Genomic DNA, 14,679 nt, shown 5'->3' on the forward strand with positions numbered 1-14,679 from the left:
TGTGTCTCTTTAGCTGCTAAAAACTTCACTATGTTCACCAGGTAGTTGCCATTTCTTCTGTTGTTTGGCCATGGGCATGTAACATACAGTGGGTTTATTTTAGCTTTTTGTTGTTGTTGCTGAAAACAGCTACCTGCTGTTACTGAAAGTTTAAAGAGATCTGTGAGAGTGAACCAAAACAGTGATGAAGTGGGCTGTAAAACCAAAACAATGAGCTGTACACTAAAATCTCTATAGAGCTGCCGGAAACTACAGAGTCAGGTGATAGTTCTTTGTGGGTTTGTCACTATGAGCAACTATTGCAATACGAAAAGATCTTGATTATAGAAGCTTTACGTTCAGGACACTGTTTTCAACCAACAGCACGCATTTAGAGAGAGAAAAAAATGCAGCTAGTGACGCAAGGGGTGAAATATATATCACAATCAGATATGTTAAATAAGACGTCATTTCAAGTGGAATAGGATGTGAGATGCTTTATTGGGGTTTAGGGTTGATGTGGCTGCAGGATCAGAGCACAGAGGATTCGCCACCGCTTCTCGTGTTGTGGCTTTCTTCTGTCTCAGCTCCTTCACCACACAAACACACACAGAAATCCACACTGGTACCCCCACCGGTCAGGATCTAATCGGCTGACTGAGGGCTGACGTTGGCGGGGATGTGGAAGAGAAGTGAGTGAGGGAGAGAGAGGAAGGGAAGGGAGGAGAGAGGAAAGCGGGGAGAAGGGAGCTGTCAAACAGAGATAGCGCAAGAGGGAGAACAAAATGGTTTATTATGAGATACAGTCTTGATGGTCTGTGATAATATCTCCTTCTTCACCTTGAATAACTTTTCATTGGTCACTAGATTACAAAGTTCCAACAACTAAAAATAACAACCTACTGTGTAACCTCCATCCTGCACTCAACCCGCCAAGAGATGTTTGGGAGAGAGGTGCTAGTATTACACCCTCTCCCTCCTCCTCTCCTTCTTCGCCCTCCCTCCTCCCCCTCCATCTCTGTGCCCACCCTCAGCCTCCGCCTCTCCTCCGATCCCTCTCTTCCTCGCCCTCGCTTGGTTTCACTTGGAGGACATGGTGTAGCAGCCGTGTGGGTGCCACTGCATGTCACGGATGCGCCTCATGGACTGCATCTGGGGGCAGCGGGCGCCAAACTCATTGAAATGCCTGTAGTCGCCCTTCTCCAGCAGGTACTGGCTGCCACGGTAGCCGGGGAACTGATAACCCACCCAACTGGGGAGAGATAGAGGAAGGGGAGAGGAGGAGGAAATGGAAGAATACCGAAAGTGATGAGGAAAAAGTGCATGATTGAATGGGGGTAAAAAATTAGGGAAAAGTGGTTCAGGAAAGGAAAAGGTTGAAAGATGAGCAACAGACAAAGTGTGAAGGAAAGATGCCAGAAACACAGATGTAGACAAATCAGGGAGGATAGAAATCTAACACTGATCATCATCGATCTGTTTGTCACGCTCTCTACTCGCACTAAAAATGAAGCCATCACAGAGAGCACAGGCAGAGACACTGAGCTGCTGACGTCCGTGATAAAAAAGCTTCTATTGCTGAACTCACTCTCAGAAAAGCACTCAGATAGTTGGTGATTATGCTAGTTTTGCTCAGTTTGAGAATGACGACACAGATGTGGAAACTGTCTGCAGCAGTACATGGAGCTGTTGCAAAAACAGAGAGTAATGTTTGTAGCTAGCACTGATGAAAAATGTATCATCTGACAATTGGGAGCTGCAAGTAGAGAAAGGATTTGAGACAGCTGACCATAGTCAAGTCCATAGCCACACATAAAAAAAACAGAGGCAGGTCTTTTTGATGTCTGAAGGGAATAGTTTTGGAAAACATACCTACTCGCTTTCTTGCAAACATAGATGAGAAAAAAATCAAAAGAGTGCTGGTAGTCAGTCTTTCAAAGCTAAGCTAACCGGCTTCTGGCTCAGTTTATGGTACAGACATGAAAGTTATATCAATCTTCTCATTTACGTCTCGGCAAGAAAGCAAATATTTCCCAAAAATTAAACTTTGAACATTCTCACAACATATTGCCTCAATACTCACGTTCCACAGCTGACCATGATGCTGCCCACTCTGTCGGTGAAACCATAAGAAAACAGGCTGGGGACATCATCGTCCATGATCTCCATCTTACGACCCTTGAACTCTCCGACCTCATACAGGCAGATCTTATGCTTCTCAGGGTCCTAGAACATGATTTGGTGTGGGGGGCATTTAAGATGACGACAGACAGAATAGATAATGAACTACGGCAAACTACATACATGGATATAAGCTACCCAAGTCAGAAAACTACTTTGTTTCCTAAGTGGTCAAACAGACAGGGGGGTTTACCATGCGGACAGGCCTGAAGGAGAGCAGGTAGTCGTTCTTCTGGCAGTTGCTCCAGGAGTCCCAGCGAGGGTACTCGCCCTTCTCCAGGATGAACATCTCACCACAGAAGTTCATCTGCTCAAAGCCCACAAAGCTGAGGAGGAGAGGAAGGGGATGAGCTCTAAGAATGATGGCCAACTGTTGTAATGTCTTTTGAGATTGGCTTGGCTTGGGGTGCAGACTTAGAATTAACTTGACAGAAAGCCTGCGGTGTGGGATTTCAGGAGGCAGGGAGGATCTAATGAAAGACGCTACTGAGTTGCATGATGGGAATCATTTGACCATTTGTTTTTTAATGTCCTCTTGTGAGTCCCTCAGCTTTATATATAATAGAATATATAATAATATTTATTTATAATAATTTAAAAGGCTTAATGCTTTGAGGAATAACTTGTTGCTGTTATCCAGTCTTCTTTCTATTTGCAAGTTCTTGCTCATTCCTTACTTGTTATTTTATTTTGATTGATCCACTTTTTCCACTTCCACTCATTGCACTACTTTCCCTCCCAGTCATTACTGTTTGTTGCTTTGCTATGTTATTAGTTTGGGTATTGAAGTTCATTCTATTTCTGAACTCTCTACAAATCACTCAGGATAAAAATGCCTAAAATGCAAAATGTGAAATGTCACATAATGGTGAGGAACAACTGTGAAATTACCTCAGAGGAGTGTGGGTGCTGGGTACAGTATGTTTAGTTGCATATGTGGGTGGGTGTGTAGCTGTACATGCACAGGCTACTTACGGTCCACAGTCGACGCGCAGGGAGCGCACCCTGTCCATTCCCATGTCACACACATTCATACACTCGCCGTTGATCTCAATGCAGCGGCCCTGGAAGTTCTCCTGGTCATATACACACATCTACATAGTTGGGGTGAAGAGCGTGACAATGGGAGTGAGAAAGGTGTTTTCAAAGTCAAAGGCAACACCAAAGGACAGTCCAAATAGCAGAAAAATTGACAAAACAAGAAAGAGGCAGAGTAAAATGAAGTGTGATGGCAGCTATCTCCACAGCGACTTAACACACAGGTGGTGTTTTTCTGTCAGTTAGTTGTCGTCCGCCCCCTCACTTAGCTATAAGAACCAACAGGTTGTGATAATATACCTCAGCCCAGAAGGTAAACTGTTAGTGTGAGGCCAGCTGCTTCACAAGGTGTGAATAAGACTGTATGGTATATTTGTAAATGTTTTATCATCTGTTAAAAATATAGAGTGCGTGTTCCTGTGTGTGTGTGTGTGTGTGTGTGTACTTTACCTTGTAGGACATCATTCCCATCTCAGACATCTTGTTCTGAGCCGCCTTCCCATCAGTCTGGGAAGCAGACTTGGATTTCTCTCCAGACATGATGACTGAGAAGAGAAGTTGTTTTTTTGTCATGTCTTTTTACGTCCTAAAAGCCCGTGTTACCCCCACCTTACATGGAGAAACATTTTAACAACCTCCCCACAATATCTCAAAATAATATAACAGTTAAATTGGTATTATTCATTTAAAATCTGAGGAATGAAGGTGTTAAACTCAAATTTAAATGAATGTTAATGGAATAATAATAATTCACATAGCCACCAAATTGCACAATAGAAGTCCTCCATTCAGCAAAAAACAAAAAACCCTCTGCTACCTCCCCACCACTAATCATTTTTGTACAGTCCCCTTCAAAGCTGAATTTAGTTCTAGCTCCACCACCCAAATTACCATCTTGTCATTTGTTCTGCTTTACACTGATATTCATAATATAAAACATCAAACTTTTTCCATCAACCAATCATCAAAATAAGAAACGGTAAGTCCTCTGTACAAAAGAAAAAGTGAAGGAAATGGAGAACTACATGTGCATATTATATGATAGTTACATATAAACAGATTTTTTTAAATAAAATGTTCAGAAGCCTGGAACTTTTTCCCTTTTTGAGCCTGAAGTTAAAAATGGAGCAGTCATGCAATTTAAGATCTCTTTGTGGAACATTTGATTTATATTTTAAGTTCCACTTGCCTGAATTTAACCATTACTTTTAGCTTAATATATACTCAGAATAAACTCTAATGTTTATTCTAAATATAAGAGACATAAACAGACCACAGCACATTTATTTGTAGCAATTGGATTTACGCAAAATAAATTCCCACTTCACCAGCAATGTTCAACTTTCATATCTTGAGTTCCAGCTACGATAGACTTTTCTCATTATTTGGTATTACATCAGGTTATTCCTGCTGTCTTGTCTACCTCCCTCTTTTCTTTTCTTTTCTCATTCTGTAAGATGTTTGTCCACTGTCTTACCTGTGGCAGTGTGTGCGTAAAGGAGTAGACTCAGGGCTGAGACTGGTGGTCTGTGTGAGAGTGCGCCAGGCCCCTCGCCGCTTTTATATGCTGGCGCCCAGAGAGAGGGGATTATAGACACAGAAACAAACTCGCTGAGCTCACAGCCCCCACAGAATAGAAATACCCCCATCATCAAAGAGAGAGAGAGAGATGCAGAGAGAGAGGGAAAGGGATCGTGGTGCAGACAGAGAGGCAGAGACATATAGGCTGAAAGAAGAGAAGAGTATGAGGGAGCAAATGTAAAAAAAAAATGAAAATTAATTTAAATGAAAAACAAAATAATCATGACATGAATCCATGAACTAAAAAGAGAGTGCAGTCCATATAAAGTGATACTTTCACTATTTCTGCAGTGAGCTGTTACATACAAAGCCCTTTTTTAAGCCCTAACCCCAATAAAGCTTCATAATAATGATTGGCTGACCAGGTTCCCATTTAAGAGCCTGTCACAGAATTATTCGCTTGTATTCCCTTCAGTGCTGTAATCAGGAGGCGCTGGGACAAATAACAACAGCAAAAGCAATAAGCTGTGAGAAGCAATAACCTCTCTGTTCCACCTTTGGGCGAGTGAAGAGATTCAGGAGTGTGCATGGACAGTAATCTGAATCTCTCTCCTCATCACAGCGGGAGAAAGTTATTAAATGAAACGGCCTCTTTTCTTGCGTGGGTGGATGAAATATTGTGGTGGGCGTCAGCTGCAAGAGGAAAGTCCATGAGAAGTCTAGTCCAAAGTGCACACAAGGGAACAAGCAAATTGGTCAAGTGTAGCTCCGAACATGGCTGCACAGGCAAGGTCAGCGTCAGGGTTGTTGGACATGAGTGCTGCGGCGGTTGACCAGATGCGATCCTGAGGTGAAACTATTTATGTCTTGGATTCAGTGATCTGCATCATTAATCCTGCGATTTGAATTTCCTCAAACCCTCGCGTGTCAGCAAGAGGTCACGGGAGGACGGAGCGAAGGGGTGAATCATACACTTGCCTCTGAGTGACTGTAGGACGTCCTCAGTCACTGCTGAGAGTCACACGAATGGAGAAAAAACAGGGCAAGAGTCCGACTGCAAGGGGAAGTTGAGTGGGCACTCTGGGGCACATCTCTTCTTTAAGCATCCTTGTCTCCCTGTTCTCCGTCCTCTAGTCAAAACTTGAGGACAGAGTGAGGTCCTTCACTTTGGACTGGATTCAGTGACTGGATTCAGTCAAGGTCCACCATCCAAAAGGACATTCAAGCTGATAAAAGCTGTGCAAATGAAGAAAAAGGGAGTGAGGATATACAAGTGCATCCTTTGCGGAAGTCTTTCATCAGAATGTGCGACTTTTCTTCTTTCCTAAATCACATCACAGATTATAGAAGTTACAATACATACCGTCAACACAATATATGGATCCTTTTGTCAGATAATGATTTAATTTTCTGTAACCTTTATTTAGTTTCTTGAGTTACATGATTACTTTTTCTATAGAAATCGGGCCACAGTGGCAGCATTAAGTAGTGTACATTATAATGTTGTGGCCTAAGAACACACAGATGATATAAAACATTCACAAAGACAAAAGAATACGCAGTGAAAGACATGAAAGAAATCCGTGCATATTTAAAACAATTAAATTTCTTAAAACAGTGTCATGATTTAAGAATCTATAAGCAGCTAACTTCCTCTCTGGACACCGGTCACACATGTATAAGATGTTATGAAGTCACATATGTAATATTTTCTATTCACCATATATGAAAGTAATAAACCTGGATCAGTTTATTTTGTTTTTATAATTTCTTTATAATACACAGTGTAGAACTTTACATCTTCCACACTCACATCTGGCACAGCTGGAAACATGACAGGACCACAGCTTCATAATTTTATATTCTGGTCCTTCTGTTTTTTGTAGGTGTGGGTGAGTGTTTTTAGAAAGGTCAATCCAAGCTACAAAATATCAGGCACCTATATACAAGCAGACCATACAGGGCTAGCAGGAGTAATAAGAGACTGCAGCTGATTTGATGGGGAACCATGAAAGAGAGCCAACAAGAGTCAGTGGCGTTGTGCTGCTCAAGAAGCTCAGTGACATCACACTATTTGAGCAAAGCCAAGGTTGAAGAGTGACACAACAAATCATTACACCTTTTTTAAGGTGTCACTTGAAACTGAACAAAGATGATGACATGTTTTGACCCTTCGTGCATCTCATTCTTTCATCTCTCCCTGACGCAGAGTGGTTGTTTTAGAGCAGTGACTTTTGAAATTCTGCTATTTATTCTGTTATGGGGGTCCTGACTTTGGTGTACTTTGACGTGGCCACTACTTTTGTGTGTTTGTGCAGATCTGTGAGCGCGTCTGCCTGTGTGACTGGGAACATGTTAAGGGGAACTCCTCATGTGCTCTCTATGAAGTGTCAAGGACCAAGGACCAGATGAGGTTAAAGGATGTTGCTGCAGCAACTGCGGCCCATTGTCCTGAGTGATGGCACAGGGGGTTTACATTAAAACAACAGTGCAAAAAGGTTTTGTGAATGTGACACAGATGCAGTCACAAAGTTTGTTCTTTTTTCAGTGTTTCTGTTTGTTTTCTTGCATTTTTGTACAAAAGAAATTCTGCTGAACCACTTTTATAGCTATGTTTTTCATTTTTGGAGAAGTATTACCATGTTGTTATAATTCATTCATATTCATCATCACCATTCATTTAATTCCTCTGTCCCAATTTCCTCGACTTTTAGAGGCCACCACTGAAACAGGCTCCCCGGATGGCTCTCCAAATCCTGCTCATTATTTGCCTATAGCCCCAGCCATTGTTGCCCTATACGATGGCACTGCTGACCTATACGAATAGACCAACAACAGGCCCACATTCCCCACCCTCACCTCTGTGCCTGCGCTGTATATGATCTGCTGAGTCGACAGGCCACATAGGGTTACAAAGAGAGAGAGAGAGAGACCGCGAGAGAGAGCTGTGGGGCAGGCTCGATGGCGCGCGCGCACAAGTCGGTTTTCACGCACAAACACGAGCACAGAGGGGCTCACGGGAGGTCACGCTCACCTGCGTCAAGTTGGTAACAGTCAGAGGAATAGAGGAACTCGTCTTCCCTCTGCCTTCAAAATAAGAGCTATATTAGTTGCGAAGTGAGCTTTGAAGTAGGGCTGAAACTATTCTTGATAAACTGCAGGGCAATCCATCGTGTTACAAGAATACTTGGCTTCCATGCCCACCCAACTTTTGGCACATTTCACTGTATTAATAACAATCTGCCGATTATTTTCTCGATTATTTAGATAATTATTAGTTTAATTACTTAATTAATCGATTACCAAATTGATACCGTTTCTGTTGTTGTCTAGCCTAATCAATTAGCCAAATTCATTAAGATAAGCCTTGCAGCAGCATATATAATGAATAGTTTAACAATTATGAATTATGTAAAGGCCTGCTGTAAGACATGATGAAATATTCAGTGTTATAATTTCAACATTAATAACATAGTAAAATTTAATAACTTAAAATCCTATCGCTAGATTTATGATCCATTTTTCATTTCAAACGGTCATTACAACACACTGTGCAAGTGTTATGCTGTTCAAGAGAGCTTCATTTTGAAGACTCTAACCGGAAGTGTCAGGCTGTATTTGTGGGAACTTCACACTTGACAAATTTGCCTCCTTCACATCATTAGCGTGGAGGGGTGCCACGCGCACACGCGCGAGCACGAGGTTCCCGCGTGGACGCCGGTATAAAACAGAAGCGCCAGGTTCAGACAAAAGTCTACGTAAAGAGGATTTGGTGTATGAGGAACGCAAAGAGAGCGGAGAGCATCCAGGTAAGCAGGAGCGGGAAAATGCAGAACTTTCCCACGAGATGGACTTATTACCGGGTTAAATGGATGTGTGGCTTCTTCTAACCCTGACCCTTTAGTATATTGGCTGCATGATATGTTTAATGAGAAATTCTTTACTCATATGGAGTTAAACATTGTTACTTACAACAAATGTAAACAGGTTCAATTTAATTAAAGTTCACATTTAAATAGTTTTTGTTGTTGTTATCCAATAAATAAAAATATGCTAATACTCATAGGCTACATTTGTATGTTCAAACCGATCTGATCCATGTGCTTTGTTTTTCTTCTTTTCTATTCCACTTCAGAAATGAATAGAATCACTAAAACCCATATGACCTCACCCATGTACTTCCCTAGCATGGGCACAGCTCCTTTCTTTAAGGTGAATTAACACACACACACACTCATAAACACAGATATATACACACACATACAGTACACGCCCTCATGCCTTCCCCTTGTCTTCTCCTCTGTGCAGGTGACTGTGTTTGAGCAGGAGCATTTCCAGGGAAAGTGTATGGAGTTCACCTACGAATGCTGCAACATCTACGACTGCGGCCTGGACAACATCCGCTCCATACGAGTGGAGAGTGGAGCGTGAGTCACACAGCCTGTACGCCTGCAAGTCTCTGTGGACAGCTGACTGACTCTGTGTGTGTGTGTGTGTGTGTGTGTGTGTGTGTGTGTGTGTGTGTGCGTGTGTTTATGTAAGTCTGTGTCTGCGAGCTGGAGGTAGAGAGATGATGATAGAGGAAGTAGTAGTAGTCCAGGCTCCCACTAAAGCTTGGCTGAGGTCACCCTGTAACTACGTGCAGGGTGCACCCAGCATGAGCAGCAGAGAGGAGGTCGTCTTCTTTTTGCCACAGCTTCCTTTTTTCAGATGACAAGTCATTTACACTGTTTTACCTTGTGGAGGAGATTCAAAGCTGGCATACGTGCCTCAGCAGTGGATCATTTAAAGCCACATGATATTTATCCCTATGATAAAAATGTGTGAAACTCTAATCTCTTCTCAGAACTATTTAGCTTGTTAAAAATATTGAATATTGAAAACTGTACCTAATATTATACTATATACTATCAGTACTGTTACTATCTATTTGTATGGTCAAGTTTTCACACTGGTAACTAAGTTCTAAGGACTTGTTGGACCAGTTTATAAAATATGATGCATATTATAGATTAAATTACCCAACAGTATATGAAGCAGATAAAAGTAGCGACACGTCTACCACCTATAAAATACATATCACTTACATATTTAAAAATTTACCAGGGACCGGGACAATGCACATTCATCAACACTGTAAATGCAGAAACACAGAAATGTATCATGTGAAATAAGTAAAGCTGTTCTGACATTTTGCTGGTTCTTCTGTGTTCATGTAAGACCCTGTCGCTCCCAGTAAGAACTGATTGACAAAATATGTTTTCAGGGCTTTTAACGTGATTTAAGGTGCAAAGAAATGCTTAAACTTCATGACACAGGAAGCAACAGTCTGTCACCAGTTGTCCAAATGCATATATGTCTCAAAACAAAGTATATGTGCAATATTTTCTTTTTTGTGTGCAAATATGATGGAGACAAGGCTAATGAAGTAGGTAGAAGGTTAGCAGTAGTTTTTTCTCACATGTTTACTACGCCTTTCCATTGTTGCTGTTTTGTTCAGTGACTTGAAAATGCTCCAACAAAGTGCCAGAAGTAAGATTTGATCATTGTACAAGATCCTCCTGTACTCGTGCCTACATTTAGTACAGAGCTATTGAAAATGTTTCACAGTCCTCACTAACTGACTTGGGGTAAAGGTGGTGTGACTGGAAAGAGCCAGTGATTTAACAATTCATAGGAAATTCTGTTAAGAGTAATTTGCACTTTGAACTGGAAATCAAAACATTAAAAAAGTAGCTAAAAGTCATACCTAAGCTAAAAGTAACTGCAGTCAGTCACTACAACTAACAACAACAGTCATGTCTACCCAAAATTCCCTCCTTCAAGCTCTGAATCAGCCAAAAGCAGGCCCATCGCTGTTGGTGTCCAACGTCACTAAAGCTTCAGTGTATTGAAGCACGCATTAGGGCAATATAATAGGACATTTACCCTGGACAATGTTATGTTGAACCAATATCAGATATGCTGATTGTAATTCTACTTATCAAATAAAAGCCTTAAATTAGTTGCAGAAGGTTACATTTTTACCTTCAATGAAGGTTATGCCACACTTAGAGGTGTTCTTCAGCTTTCTCATCATACATTTCTAAAACATCCTTTCTTAGTTGGAAAGAGTGCAGTCTTTTTCTGGCATTTATTCAATATTCTGAGTGTAAAGGGGGTGAGAACTGATGATCACTGAGAGCACAATGCTATTATTTGGAGACTAAAGAGGAAAATCCAACCACTGAATACCGACTCAAACTCTTTTGTAGAAACTGAGTGGAAAGATGGCAAGCCACAAAGGTTACAAGGCTATGCTTATAACCAAAACTATGCCAAATGTACACTCCACCTGCACCAAGTGTTCACTCTTCTTCTCTGTGCTTGCTCTTGTTTGCCTTAATAGACCTCTCGGCCCGTCTAATGTCTCCTGTCACCTGTCTGTTTTATGTTCAGACTGATTTCAAACAACACTGTTCACCATTTTTACTCCCCCATCTGATTATTTCACATTTTCCGCTCATGTGTCCAGTTGGGTTGGTTTCGAACACCATGACTTCCAGGGGCAGCAGTTCATCCTGGAGAGGGGCGAGTACCCTAACTGGGAAGCCTACTGCGGCGCCCTATCCTACCACATTGAGCGCTTCATGTCCTTTCGCCCCATCTACTGCGCTGTGAGTACCTGCAGGGGGGGGGGGTAAAATGAGAAGTGAGAGTGAAAGAGCAAGAAAGGGCAGATGGAAGTGAGAAGATAGTAAGTAACAGATGGAGGGAGTGATCAGAAGAGTAAGCCAGACAGCGAGTGAGTGAAGCAGCTCAAAAATAGAACTGAGACAACTCAGTGCCGAATGTCTTCACGCCCTGTACGTCTTTCTGACACATCTAACGCTCACTTTAACACCAACTCTCTGTCGCACCCCCTCCACAGTCTCACCAGAGCAGCCGTATGATGATCTTTGAGAGGGAGAACTTCATGGGTCGCTGCACCGAGCTGTGCGACGACTACCCATCCCTGCAGGCCATGGGCTGGTTCAGGCCTGAGGTGGGCTCCATGCACGTGCAGTGTGGAGCGTAAGTCGGCCCTTCATCTCAACGCGTTCTAGTTCAAGTTAAATGATAACTCTTTATCATAAAAAAAAAGGTTTTCAAGAGGGCTTTCACGAGAAAAAAACACAAGCATGAGAAAAACACATCAAACAACTAAAGAATTAAACAGGATAAAGTAAACTAAGAGACTTCCATAATGTAGTTATATCACCTGACTACTCTTAAGGTGGCTCTACTCAGTGTGTCTTTACTGATTTTCTATCTTTTTGGGCATGATCTGTTTTTTTAATTAACTCCCTTCTACCTCTAGATTTTCCTAAAATGCAGAATTCTTGCTTAAATGTCCCTCTTGAGCCCGAACCATCGGATTTCTGTATGTAAAGCAACTCGTAAAAACTGACTGAGTTTCCCTCCTCCTCCTGCCTCTGTCTTTCTTCAGCTTTGTGTGCTATGAGTACCCGGGCTACAGAGGCCAGCAGTACATCATGGAGTGTGAAAGACACAGCGGAGACTACCAGCACTGGAAGAACTGGGGCTCCCACTGCCAGACTCCAAAGATCCAGTCCATCAGACGCATCAGGCACTGAGAAGGAACAGATCGGGACTAAATGGCTCAGGCTAACACCTGGGCGCTGTGCTTTAGGGGCCTGACTATGAGGCAAAAGCCTGAACTTTAGGTTTGGTTTAAGGCTTCATTTGTTAGGACCGCAACTACAACACAAACCATCAGTGACGTAGCAGCTACCTCTTTATCCCAGCTCATATTCTTATTTCTGTTAACTCATTATTAGTTTTAAAATGAAATAAAGTTCAGATTGAGAACCTGAGAAGTCTCTCCTGTGAGTGTATAAAGTTATTGTGGGTTTTTATGGGTTAGAATTCTGCCGTATCAATATGCACTCCATCAGCACTTCATATGTGTGCAAATGTGCTGTGTGCAGAGTACATTAACTGCAGTATGAAAGTTCAATTTTGATGTACTGATGTCACAAACTTTTGAGTATTTCCTATCTGGTGAAACTTGACTCTTTTAGTTCAGGGCTCATGTTTATCAAGCATCTCAGAATCTCTGCTGAAAGTTAAACTAGCACAAGGATATAATGTTTTAAATGCAAAACACATAGACTAAAAAATTATGGCGCTTAATTACCCATTAGCATCATCTTAAGCACTTGTAATAACCTAATATATTTCAAGTGAATTCATCAGTAATTTAACACTTTAAAGTGATGGTTGTTACATAAATTGTATTTCTGATAGTTGAGTTCTTTTGTATCTTGAAAACAACTTTTACAACTTCATTAAAGTATTTACTCTTACATAAGTAAAATACATAAGCAGTTTATAATGTTGTATTCTACATAAATAAATGTGTGGGTACATAATTGTTCTCTGTCACAATAGCTGCAATGAAACATTTTAGTCTTGTTATTTTTTGCATTGGTCGTACTTTAAAGTTTCCATGGCAGTAAGTGTTTGGTTGTCACTACTAGCTTTGATCTCACACCACCCACCAGTCAAGATAAACACGGTCACATACGGCAGCAGTGAACTTCCAACACAACCTTTAGTTAAATGTACAGATTTAATCAAGAGAGACATACAAAGTGAATTCCTGTCTATACAGCAAAAAAAAAGTGGCAGTAACTAAGTCAGTAACATGACATTACATAAGTTATCAAGGATAAAGAAAATCAAGTAGCTTTGGCATCAGTTCATTTTTTTTTTTTTTATCTAAAAGCTAAATATCAGCTAGCGAATGTGGATGTTATTACTTCCTCCCAAAGCAGGTTTAAACAGAAATCCCTACTGTGTTTATCTATCTGTAGGTGAACTAACCCAACCCTAATGTATTATGAGTACAGTACCTACAAAATTAAATGAATGCCTGTATCAAACCAAATAGAAAAAAGCATGGTGAAGCCTGGTTAGTTTGAAGTGAACAAGACACAACTCTACAAACTATAAATGGTCAGTAAAACAAACTGCATGCCAGGAAATGAAGTGACAGTAAGAATAACATATTGGTTTTGTATATAGTGATGGCAGCCCAAAAGTCCCTCCCATCATCAAAGAGGTCATATTATGCTTTTAGGCTTTTCCTCTCTCCTTTATATCTTTTTTGTGCATGTAATAGGTTTGCAAAGTGAAAAAGCTCAAAGTCCAGCCCAAAGGGAGTTCCCATCTCCCAGAGAAAACACTGCTCTGAAAACAGCTCGTTTGTAGTCCAGCCTTTTCTTCCACTTTATGACCACGTCACCAAAAACACACCTCATAGTGCTTGCTCTTGGTGGGAACTGTTGGGCTTCTGTAAATAGCATCATAGAGTACGGTCTAGACCTGCTCTTTTATGAAAAGCGCTGTGAGATAACTGTTGTTGTGATTTGGCGCTATATTAATAAAATTGAATTGAACTGAATAGAATAATGCTTGCCTAGGGCTAGTCACCGGTGGAAAAACACTCTGAGCTGCAGCACACAGTGACAGGACGTCCGCCTGCTGCCTCTCCTCTCCCTTCCAAACACTAGCTACCCTCCAGGCAGTCAGTGGACATAAAGTTGTTACTGTGATGTAGAGACAGAGCTCGGTTAAAACTTTATGGATGAAAGATAAATTTGTTACAAATTAATAACTCCCCACTCTTAAACTCTCACTCCAGTCCATGTTGCTAAGCTGGTAAGGGGAAGCCGTGATTACCGGCTTTTCAGGACCCGCCCTTCTCTGCTTCTGATTGGCTAGTCCTTACCTAGCAACTGGGCATGTGCAATTCTCAACAAAGATTTTATACAAGTAAGATGCCTCACTCTGTAGCTAAAACGAAGCGTTCGACACACAGGGTGAAAAGAGGAACTGCAGCAATGTGCAGTATGACAAAAAAAAAAAAAGACAAAAATTGCAATTGTTTTTTGAAAATGAAACCATGTAGACCTG

The 14,679-nt window shown here is 41.4% G+C and overlaps 2 protein-coding genes across 2 annotated transcripts; one reads left to right on the forward strand and one right to left on the reverse strand.

Annotated features, from left to right (window-relative positions):
* Window positions 1-1,059: 1,059 nt before the first annotated feature.
* Window positions 1,060-3,738, reverse strand: crybb1l2 (crystallin, beta B1, like 2). Its single transcript, XM_046047538.1, has 5 exons — window positions 3,649-3,738; window positions 3,136-3,254; window positions 2,354-2,486; window positions 2,063-2,205; window positions 1,060-1,231 (listed from the first exon to the last, which is right to left on the reverse strand). Exons 1-5 carry the CDS (start codon window positions 3,736-3,738, stop codon window positions 1,060-1,062), a joined length of 657 nt encoding a protein of 218 aa, XP_045903494.1.
* Window positions 3,739-8,407: 4,669 nt separating this feature from the next.
* Window positions 8,408-12,575, forward strand: cryba1l2 (crystallin, beta A1, like 2). The gene is made up of 6 exons (XM_046047589.1): window positions 8,408-8,528; window positions 8,855-8,931; window positions 9,028-9,146; window positions 11,234-11,375; window positions 11,630-11,772; window positions 12,188-12,575. Exons 2-6 carry the CDS (start codon window positions 8,857-8,859, stop codon window positions 12,333-12,335), a joined length of 627 nt encoding a protein of 208 aa, XP_045903545.1. The 5' UTR covers window positions 8,408-8,528; window positions 8,855-8,856; the 3' UTR covers window positions 12,336-12,575.
* Window positions 12,576-14,679: the final 2,104 nt, after the last annotated feature.

The sequence above is a fragment of the Micropterus dolomieu genome, linkage group LG04, assembly GCF_021292245.1.
Source record: "Micropterus dolomieu isolate WLL.071019.BEF.003 ecotype Adirondacks linkage group LG04, ASM2129224v1, whole genome shotgun sequence".
In the NCBI taxonomy this organism is placed as follows: Eukaryota; Metazoa; Chordata; class Actinopteri; order Centrarchiformes; family Centrarchidae; genus Micropterus; species Micropterus dolomieu.